Raw genomic sequence first — 11,011 nt, forward strand, 5'->3', positions numbered from 1 at the left:
GTTTAGAATCATGTAACCATGTTTGGATATAAACATAGTGTGTTATCACATTTGTGTATAAGTCCAAAACTGGGAACCTGAAGTATGCGTACACGTATGCATACTGGCGGAAGTCTGACTTCCGTGAATTTCTGCTAGAGTTTGGAATGTAAATTGGTATGTGCACCCGTATGCATACTGGCGTAACTAAACTCAGTCCGGCTACTTAAGTATGCATATCCGTTTGCATACTTAAGTTGGTTGCTTTCTAAAATCGGTTGTGTACATGAACTTAAACATTTATCAAATAAGGAATGCAATCTTTGCAAACCATGGATATAATGTTCATGTATTGATTCGAGTGAATCAAATCGATTTTGCTTCAATTGTGTTCTTGTATACTTCTATGATAATATAGAAATTGAACGGCTCTTTAACTAGTTTCGTTTGAATCATTTGAACTAGTTATGGTTAAGATGAATAAGGTTGATATGAGAGTAATCATACGGATAACTTCGGCTAACTATTGTCGAGCCAACATGGTGTACACGTTTGGGTACGGTTACATAAACCTAAATGAGGTCACATTTCATTTGTTTGTAACAAGCTAAGTTCGATCTAATGGTTGAAAGATATTAGCTTGGTTGAATCAGGTTTTTCATCTAACGGTGAATATTGAATGCTTTGTTACCAAGGTAACTTAGATTCCAAACCCTGATTTGAAAACTATATAAAGGAGAACTCTAGCAACCGGGAAACCTAATCCCCACACCTCCTGTGTGTTACTAGTTGCATCAACTAGAGTCGATTCTCCTTTAACCAATGATTGAAAAGGAAAACTTTGTCTTAAGGAGAAATTATTTTGTACCAACTAATTCTCATGAATTACAGTGCATGAAGAAATATTCTCCAGAAGAAGGTTGTGTCAAGAAGGACTTACGTGACTTACAATCCTCTCAATTAGATATGAAGTTAAAACAGGTGCCAGTTATTGCTTCTCCTCCACGAACATGTACATTCTGCGGGAAAAAGAATCACTATTCTATTTGTTGCCTTGCAAATAAGGAAACAAATCTCGAATCTTCATAATTTACTTCTTTCTACTATCAATGGGGTAAATAGTCTGTCGACTTCTGTAGTGAATCTCGTGCCCATAGAATACCAGAAACCTTATAAAAATGATCTCTATTCTAGAAATCATCAGAAGAAACAAGTTCATCTCAATGGTATAAACTCTCATGCCACTAATGAACACATTCCTTGTGCTTATAAGGATGATTCTGGTAAATCTAAGTCTAGAAAATGGGTTCCTCTCTATTTTGATCCTCTTGAACCAATTGCAAGAGGTCCTAGACTTAGTCCTCATAGAAAGCCTTCTGACAGATATGTTAAACAAGTTATGTCTTACCCTTCTGGGATGAGTGTCAACCGAAGAAAGGCAAAGAACACAAAGATCAAGCCGTCAGATGATATGTACAACTTCTTTCTCAATAATCATAGTGGGAATATTTCTCACTCTACCACCTGATTCCAGGTACTCTTTTCCTTGTTTCTAGCTTGAGAGGTGCAAGGATAATTGTTGGGAAATGCTCAAGTAAGTATGTTATACACTATTTGTTTTCTTTGTGTTTTTGTACTACCGTTCCATGAACGTTCGCGTCTTCCTATTGTGAGTTCATAGGGTTTCCAAAAACAAGAGTTTCCTTCTCTTGTTTACATACACATATATATTGCTCTATATTGTGTCCTTCCATCCCTAACAAAAATTATATGGAGAACTCTGCAAAATCTCAAGAGATTGTGCATCTTGATATGGATGAAGACACTCAAGGACGTGAATCAATTCAAGAGATGGTTCTTAAGAAGATGCTTGAAAAAAAGGATCACAACTCCTGGATTGATGATTCCTTCAAGGATTTATCTCGTTTTCAGAACGACTAAAAGGTCGAGTTTGCAAATCTTCAACTGCAAATAAACCAACTCCTAGATGGTCAGGCCAGAACCCTTGCTAATCAGAATATTTTAAAAAGGAATCAAAAGAATCTCATCATAGATTGTGTCAAAGCTAGACAGCTTGCTCGGGTTGTTGATCGTAAAGTTGGTGTTCTAACTCATGAACATGGTGTATCTACGGTCAAGAGGGTAAAGGAAATCAGTGACACCTTCTTTGATGGATTCATTGAAATATATGAGGTTCTCAATGAACTCTGATTTTATTTTATTTTCCTAGTAAATCTTTTATTTTCTTGTTTTGGTTAGAAGAATAACTAGAGTTTGGAATAACCATTATTGGATTACACATAGTTTTGTCCAATGTTTTTATTTTCATGTTTTTATTTTCATGTTTTTAGATTTATTGGTTTAAATTCTAAAATTGTTTGGAAGATGATTTTTGCAGTATTAATCTTTATGGTTTTATCTATTGCAGTTTGTTATGGGATATGTGTGTTTGCGTCACTGTGATTGTCCCATACTCTGTCAAAAGTTAAGTCCTTTATATGTCGATATGCATGTGTTGATAAAAGAAGGAATGAACTTTTGACAATACAAAAGTTAAGCCTATTACGTCAATTATTGATGGAAGATATGTTAGAATCTTTTGTTTACAAGGATTGTGTCTATTGTATGTCATTGTGAAAATGGTGATCGAAAATAGAATGAATCCTTGCTTATTCCACAGTATTTGGTCGACCTCTGCTCTACAATTTTTGTGCATATACTGTGTTGTTCCATAAGGTGTCTTATGTTGAGCACAATCGACTGAGCTATTCATTTGCTTATGATTAGCTTAGTTGTTGCTCCGTGTGGTACTTTATGTCGATCATGATCAACTAAATAAATCATCCGCGTATGGTTATTTAGTTGTTGCTCCGTAAGTTCTCTTATGTCGAGCATGACCAATTAAATTGATTACTTTTTGTGGTTAATTTGGTTGTGTATTCCGGTTAGATTAATTATGGGTTCTCTTGTGATTAATCTAATTGAGTATTTTTGAGTCTCCATAAGTTCACTTATGTTGAGAATTTCCGATTAAATTAATCATGGGTTGTCTTATGGTTAATTTAATTGAGTATTTTGGATTCAAAATCATACTTGTATGTAATTTGTTATGTCCAAAGAAATCCTTATTTTCTTTTGAAATTAAGGTCGCTCTTGTTGTTCCTTCGGTAATGACATATTATGGGGGAGAGTTCTTAATTGAACTTGTGCTTAATCGCCAGATCTTTGTGGGGAGTGCGGCTGTGGAATATTATAGGGGTTATCTTGTATCTTTATAAACTACTTGATGAATGCATTTAGATTCGGCTTTATGATTGCATCTAAACAAGTTGATATATGATTTCTTTTGGTCATGAAATGTCTCTATTGGTAATTTCATTAGGATCCCGTTTTCGCACATTTACCAATTTTATTGACAAAAAGGGGGAGAATTAATATGTAGTTCACACTACAAATACATATGGTTTTCGGATCATTATGTAAGGGGGAGTGGTTTCCATGTTAAATGGAGTATTGACTAAGTGGGAGTGACACATATCACCATAGTATTGTTGTCGAAGTTGTGATATAATTGAACTTTGATGTTGTATAATAATACTATGACATTATATAACAATGATTGAGAACTCTTGTTTTCTCATTGTTATAGGTACGAATTTTCAACAATGATGATGCTGAACTTACAACCTTTAGGATCATTGGAATACTTAGAAGTGACGAAGATTTCGAGTAATGTTGAAAATTAGGCATGTGGAATAGGAGCTACAAAAGTTAATTCATTTATTTTTGTATTCCATATGTATTGATAGTTTTGTCACTAAAATTGACAAAGAGGGAGATTGTTAGAGCATTGCTCGGTCGAACTCGCATGCGTTGCTATCTCAAACATGTTTGTCAATGTTAGTGATCAAAACTATAAGTCTTGATTTCTAGTCTACTATAGCTAAGTGTCGGACTAGGATAGAAAGTGTAGGTGATCTCAAGAACTCCATGGAAATCATCATACAAGACGAAGAGCTACTCAAGGAACTGGTGGAACTTCATCGACTAAAAGGTATGTGGAGACTTGAACTTATCTATCGCTCAAAAGTCTATCTACTCCATCTCCTATCTTTGAGAAAAAAGTCGTTTTGCTATATAGACTTTGATTATACACATTTTCTATTCCGATCCGAGTTTATCTCGCCTATCTATTTCTCCAATTATGTGTGGGTAAGCTTTTGCTTTGGCCAAGTTCATATTTACCTAGTGACGAAAGTCATGTTATGTTTCAATCATTTTGAAAATTGATTACTTTGATAAAAAATAGTTTGTGAATGAAAACTATATAATAACATCCTCTAAGAATGTTTCAATGATTGAAATGAGAGTTTAGATTATATAACCATGATGGATATAAGCATTGTGTGGTAACACATATATGTATAAGTCCTTTTTCCTTGAACCGAAGTTTGTGAACTTTGTTGATCAAGAGAATCGGAACAAGAGTTGTGAACTCAGTCCGCGAAACCGGTCCGCGAACTGGCGGAAGTTCTCGACCCGAGAAAATCTGTTGGAGTTTGAGAACTCCTTCCGGGAAATTAAGTCCGCGAACTAAGTCTGCGAACTTAAGTTGGTTATATTTAAAGACGATTATTTGTGAACTTATATTTATATTAACTAAGGAATGCAAAATGCAAACCGTGGCTATAAAGTTCATGAACTGATTCGAGTGAATCAAATCGTTTTTGCTTCGATTGTGTCTTGTGTAGTTACATAAGATTTCCTTGAAATTGAACAACTCTCTAACTAGTTCATTTGAGTCATTTGAACTAGTTATGGTGAAGAAGAACATGGTTGCTATGGAAGTGCTCATATGGCTAACCATTTGGTTAACTATTGTTGAACCAACAAATGTACATGTTTGGGTACGGTTACACAAACCTAAAATCGTGCATTTCATTTGTATGTAACAAGATAAGTTTTCGATCCTACGGTTGAAATATATTAGCTTGAATCTAATCGGGTTTTCATCCAAAGCTAACATTGATTGCAACCCCTGATTTGAAAGACTATATATGAGAGAACTCTAGCAACTAGGAAACCTAATCCCAGTGCATAGTATCCTGCTGGGACTAGGTCCTGCTGGGACTAGGTCCCGGGGTTAATCTGCATTTGCGGTTTCCTCTTTAACAAAATTCTGGTGTCTGTGTTATTTCTATTTCGCATTATATTTTGTTATATAATTTAAATATCACAGGTTGTGCGTTAGAATCAATCAATTGGAAATCCGACCTTTGGTTGTTGATTGAAATTGATTGATACTTGAACGTTGGTCTTTGGTACCGTTCAAGTGATTTCTCTTGTATTCAATTAGACTCGCAGATTACTATTTTCTTGAGTAAGAATTGAATCGAGAAAGAGAGATATTAACTCTTTGATATACTTTATTAAGATTGAGTCTAGTTGATTTTCTTGAAAGTATATTAGAGTTAGTCCATATAGATTTCTAATCGAAATATTGGATGTGGTTGTTGTACCCCCGTTTTTCAGATAGAATGAACTTTTGACAAACAAAACTTAAAGCCTTTTATGTCATTACGCAAATTTTGATGAAAGAAAGGTTGCACTTTTGTGTACAAGGATTAAGTCTATTATATGTCATTGTGCAAATAGTAATGAAAAAAAAAAAATGAATCCTTGTTTATTCCGCAGTATTGGTTTATCTCCGATCCACATTTTTTTGTATATACTATGTTGCTCCGTAAGTTCTCTTATGTCGAGCATGACCAATTGAATTGATCATTTTTGTGGTTGATTCAATTGAGATTTTTTGGATTCAAATCCATGTTTTCATGTGATTTGGTTATGTCCAAAAAAATCCTTATTTTCTTGTAAAAGCAAGGTCGCCTTCAGGACGTCGGCGACACTCGTTGTTCCCTGACTATGTAGAAAGAGACCGTGTATAGATACAGGCGGCTCTCCTACATAATTGTTTGTTGAGGGGGATAAACGCCTTCAGGACGCTAACAACGTCGCACGATTTTTACCTGACTATGCACCTTTCAGAACGAGTATGATGCTTCAACTATCTCATATCTCGATTCTACAATAGATTAATTCTACCGTGACATTTTCCACTGAATTCCTAGAAAATAATCTATCATATCTCATTACTACGTTCCATGAATACCCGTCTGACTCCGTGGATTAGTAATAGATAACCAATTCATCTCATTACTCCGTTCCCTGAATTCCCCTGCTGGATTCATGGATTGGTAATAGATGCATAATTCATGATTATTACTCCGCTTCATGAATCATTCTCCGCTGAATTTCATGAATTAGTGATAATTACTCAACAATCGGGCATCTGGACTATCACCGAGTAAACCCCAATAAAATGGTGCAAGTGTACTCAACAATGATGCACGAACGAGCATTCGAAAATATGGACAAACGAGGAATCCTACACAAAACAGGAGAGACAAAATAATTAAAAAAAATTTGAAAAGAGGCGCCTAGGGACCGGGGCTACCGGCCGGCCGGCCATGCCGCCGTGGCCGGTCCCCCATGCCTCTTCCTTTTATTTTTCTTATTTTATTTATTTTCATGAACTCATGAAAACTCCTTCATTCAAGCAACTTTCATTGTTTGAGCAAACCTCGCGGTTTCTCCATATTTTCACGGTTTTATGAAAAATAATAAAATAGGGAAAGGTGTTGCGGGACCGCGCTACCTAGCCGTGGCCAGTCCCACACCTTACAATCCCTTGTTTTCATAATTATTATTTCCTTCATCTCATGAAACTCCTCAATTTTAGCAAAAATCATGGTTTCTTCATATTTTCTCAAATATTGCTCAAATCATGAAAAGACCAAAAACTCAAATGGTCACATGAAAGACTAGGCTACTCACGCCAAAAAATAAAATATTATTATTTTAATATTTTCCAAATTTTGTTCAAACGTGCAAAGTTCTACTTGCTCATTCGAGCAAAATCAAGAATTTTAGTCAAAGATCGAACTCTTCTGAAAATCTGAGATATTGCTCAAACACACAACAGAAAATACCAAATCTCTCAGGATTGAGACACGGACATTTTGGTGACACGGGCATGCTTCCTTGACCGACCAAGGCCGGTACTAAGGCTTGCAAGGATCCGGTCCCACACATTCTCATAATTTTGACCTAATTTGCTCAATTGCTCATATTAGGTCCAAACTCTTTCCAACCAACTTGGAATTTGCTCAATCGACCATCAGCCGGTCCTACACCACCAAGGTCCGGTTCTTTGCCCTCTTGGACGGTCCCTTACTTCTCAAAAAATTAGGTTTCATCACCTGATGCTCAGACGAGCATTATTTTAATAAATGATGGAACCGGCATTTAGTCATCATTCTTTCACCAACCGGTCAACTAAGGACCCTGGTGCATGCTCACTCGAGCACTCGGGCACCACATGGTCGTCCATCATCCCATGTGGTCGGTCCCTCCCTCACTCAGGACCTATTTTCAGCAATTCATCAATTGACGAACAATTGATCATAAATTAGGGTTTCGAACAAACGCTCCACAAATCATCATTCTGAGCAAGTTCAGATACTAATAAATTTATGTTGATCCAACATCTGGATTAATCATATAATATTTGGTAGTTTACCAATATTTTAATTAATAAAGGAATCCTTCAGGAGATCAGTCGACTTAGAGCTCTGTGAATCAGCGATCAACTCAGTGATTTTTTTTTTCATTTCATTCATCGTTTTCAAGGTAGATAATCATTAATTCAGGTGTTCTTACATATTAATTGATGATTGGTGTTTGATTCATGATGTTCATATACTATTAAATCCTCCTTAAAATAGATATATATGTTCAATATTAAAGGAAAGTAAGGGTTTTCCTTCGATGGAAGTCCCACAAGTAGATCTAGTTACTCAGATTGAAGAATGTCCATCGATTGATCTTATCAATAATAACTCAGAAGATAGATATGATGTACGGAAATTTTCGTTAATTGGTAGATTGGATTTTTTGAGAATTAAATTTGAAGATGTTGTTATGAGTTTGAAGAATCGATGGAAACTAACTAAGGAAGCATGCCCGTGTCACCAAAATGTCCGTGTCTCAATCCTGAGAGATTTGGTATTTTCTGTTGTGTGTTTGAGCAATATCTCAGTTTTTTTTTCATTTCATTCATCGTTTTCAAGGTAGATAATCATTAATTCAGGTGTTCTTACATATTAATTGATGATTGGTGTTTGATTAATGATGTTCATATACTATTAAATCCTCCTTAAAATAGATATATATGTTCAATATTAAAGGAAAGTAAGGGTTTTCCTTCGATGGAAGTCCCACAAGTAGATCTAGTTACTCAGATTGAAGAATGTCCATCGATTGATCTTATCAATAATAACTCAGAAGATAGATATGATGTACGGAAATTTTCGTTAATTGGTAGATTGGATTTTTTGAGAATTAAATTTGAAGATGTTGTTATGAGTTTGAAGAATCAATGGAAACTAACTGGTCAATATAAAATGATTCCTCTTGGAAATGGGTTTTTCACAATCAAATTGGAGAATATGGCAGATAGAAATACAATCAAAGCAGGTAAATGGGAAGTACGGGATCAAGTTTTAAGAGTCAGGAATTCGATGCCTAATTTTAGACCAGAGAATCAGATAACATCCTTAGCTATGGTATGGGTTCATTATCCTGGTCTCAGATTGGAATATTGGGATGAAAAAACCCTTTTCACCATTAGAAGTGCAATTGGAACTCCATTTAAAATTGATGAGGTGACTCTGAATTATGAAATTGGTCTTTATGCAAGAGTACTGGTGGAAATTGATTTAGCAAAAAAGGTCCCTCATAACTTTGGATTAAGAACAAATATGCAGGTTTTATGCAGAGTGTTCTACTTACAAAGCTTCCTAAATTTTGTCCAAACTGTCAAATTATTGGTCATACTCAGCCAGATTGCAGAGTAAAGAATAATTCAAATCATGAAGAAGGAGAAAAGCAGAAAGAAGGTAGTGTGCCAACAATGAATGTGACACCCACCAAAATTATGAAGAAATTTGATATTTGTGAAACCCCAGTGACTCAAATAAACATTACTGAAAAACCAGTTCATAGCACAACAGGTAGCATTCCAAGTGGCTCAGGAAAATTTGGATCTCTACAGGATATAACTGAAGAAGAGCACAATATTGTCATGGACATGATAAGTCCAGCTAAAGTTTTACAAATAGTGGAAGACAATTCTCTTGATACAAGTGTAGTCAAGTATGTCAATGGAAAGAATGGGTCAGTATCTGAAGAAAGAATCCCTACCACCTCTTGGTCCAAAGTAATTCAAAAACCAAGTACACCTGCACAAAATGGAGCTCAAATGAAGAATGCATGGCCTAAGGTAATCCCTCAACAAGTACCAGTGAAATATTATTATAGGAAAAATCAAGGAAAAGGAGGCAGAATAGGCCTCCATCCTAAACCATGAAAGTCTTATTATGGAACTTAAGGGGCCTTAAAATACCTAGGGCTCAAGAAAAACTTTGGTCTTTAGTAAATCAATTTAATCTTTCACTAGTTTGGGTTGTAGAACCAAATATTTTTTGTACTTCTTAGTTCTGCAATAAGTTGAATCTACCTGGTATGCAAAGTATCTTGATTCATAATTCAGTCACAAATAAAAAAGGGAACATTTGGTTATTTTGGAATAAGACATTACCAACACCAAAAGTTGTGTCTATGTCAAGTCAAATGATAACTGTGGGTATTGGAGATTCCTTAATATCAGGAGTTCATGTTCATGTGGGGGCGGTTCAGAGAAGATTCTTATGGTCTGAGATGGAAATGATTAGTGAGTTGAAGAACCCATGGTTAATTCTTGGAGATTTTAATGCTATTACTTGTGCAGAAGAGAAAATTGGTGGAAAAACTCCTAATAAAAGGTCTATGTTAGATTTCAACAACTGCATTGATGATTGTGGATTACTTCAAGCTCCAAGCTCAAGAATACAACATTCATGCTCAAATGGTCAGCATGGCATTAAAAGAATACTTTGCATCTTGGACAGAGCAATGTTCAACCAATTATGGTTTAAAGATTGGGGTTTCAAGATTGGTTTAAGAATTGCTTCAGATCATGCTCCTATACTTGGAGGTTGTGCAAATATTCCAAAACCAAGAAACTTTACCTACAAATTTCAGAAAATGTGGATATCTCACCCTAATTTCATGGAGATAGTTCAAAAAAGTTGGTCAGAGCCCATTATTGGAGATCCTGCCTTTGTGTTTCAAACAAAATTGAAGAGGTTGAAGAATATTCTTAAAAAATGGAATTGGGAGGTTTTTGGGAATGTAAGTGTTCAAATTAAAGAAGTCGAGGTAAAAGTTCAAGAAGCAATGGAAAAATCTGATACCCATCCTTTCCAAGAAGAGCTTTTGAATGAGTTGGTGATGGCACAAAATGAGTTTAACTCTAAGGAAGTCCAACTTAATGCAATGATGAAACAAAAATCAAGAGAGAAGTGTATAAAAGAAGGAGCTTCCAATACAAATTTTTTTCACACCTCTATCAAGATAAGGCAAGCACAGAATTAGAAGATGATGCTGGAAATGTTATTTCAGATCAAAAAAAAGATAGTTGATCTTCTGGTAAGACACTTTGAGAATAAATTTAAATTGAAAGAAATGCAGGTAGCAGATTCATTATTAGAGGTTATCCCAACAAAGATTACTGAAGAAGATCAAAATATGTTGGATTAAATTCCTGACGCAGAAGAGATAAAAAACATTATTTACAGCATGGATCCTGATAGTTCCCCAGGGCCTTATGGATTCTCAAGATGTTTTTATAAAGCCTGCTGGCAGATTATACAGGATGATGTTGTTCAAGCAATCCAATATTTTTGGGGAAAAAAACATATTCCTAAAGGCCTCAATTCAATATTTCTTGTTCTTCTTCCAAAGGTGCACGGAGCTAAAAATCCAAATCACTTTAGGCCCATTGGCCTGAGAAATGTGAGCTTTAAAATCA

The 11,011-nt window shown here is 35.4% G+C and overlaps 1 protein-coding gene across 1 annotated transcript; it reads left to right on the top strand.

The window, feature by feature from the left end:
• The first annotated feature begins 8,309 nt into the window (after window positions 1-8,309).
• LOC113351815 lies at window positions 8,310-10,575 on the top strand. Its single transcript, XM_026595742.1, has 3 exons — window positions 8,310-8,867; window positions 8,942-9,382; window positions 9,598-10,575. The coding sequence occupies exons 1-3, from the start codon at window positions 8,310-8,312 to the stop codon at window positions 10,573-10,575; spliced, it is 1,977 nt and encodes a 658-aa protein (XP_026451527.1).
• Window positions 10,576-11,011: the final 436 nt, after the last annotated feature.

The sequence above is a fragment of the Papaver somniferum genome, chromosome 2, assembly GCF_003573695.1.
Source record: "Papaver somniferum cultivar HN1 chromosome 2, ASM357369v1, whole genome shotgun sequence".
NCBI classification, from domain to species: domain Eukaryota; kingdom Viridiplantae; phylum Streptophyta; class Magnoliopsida; order Ranunculales; family Papaveraceae; genus Papaver; species Papaver somniferum.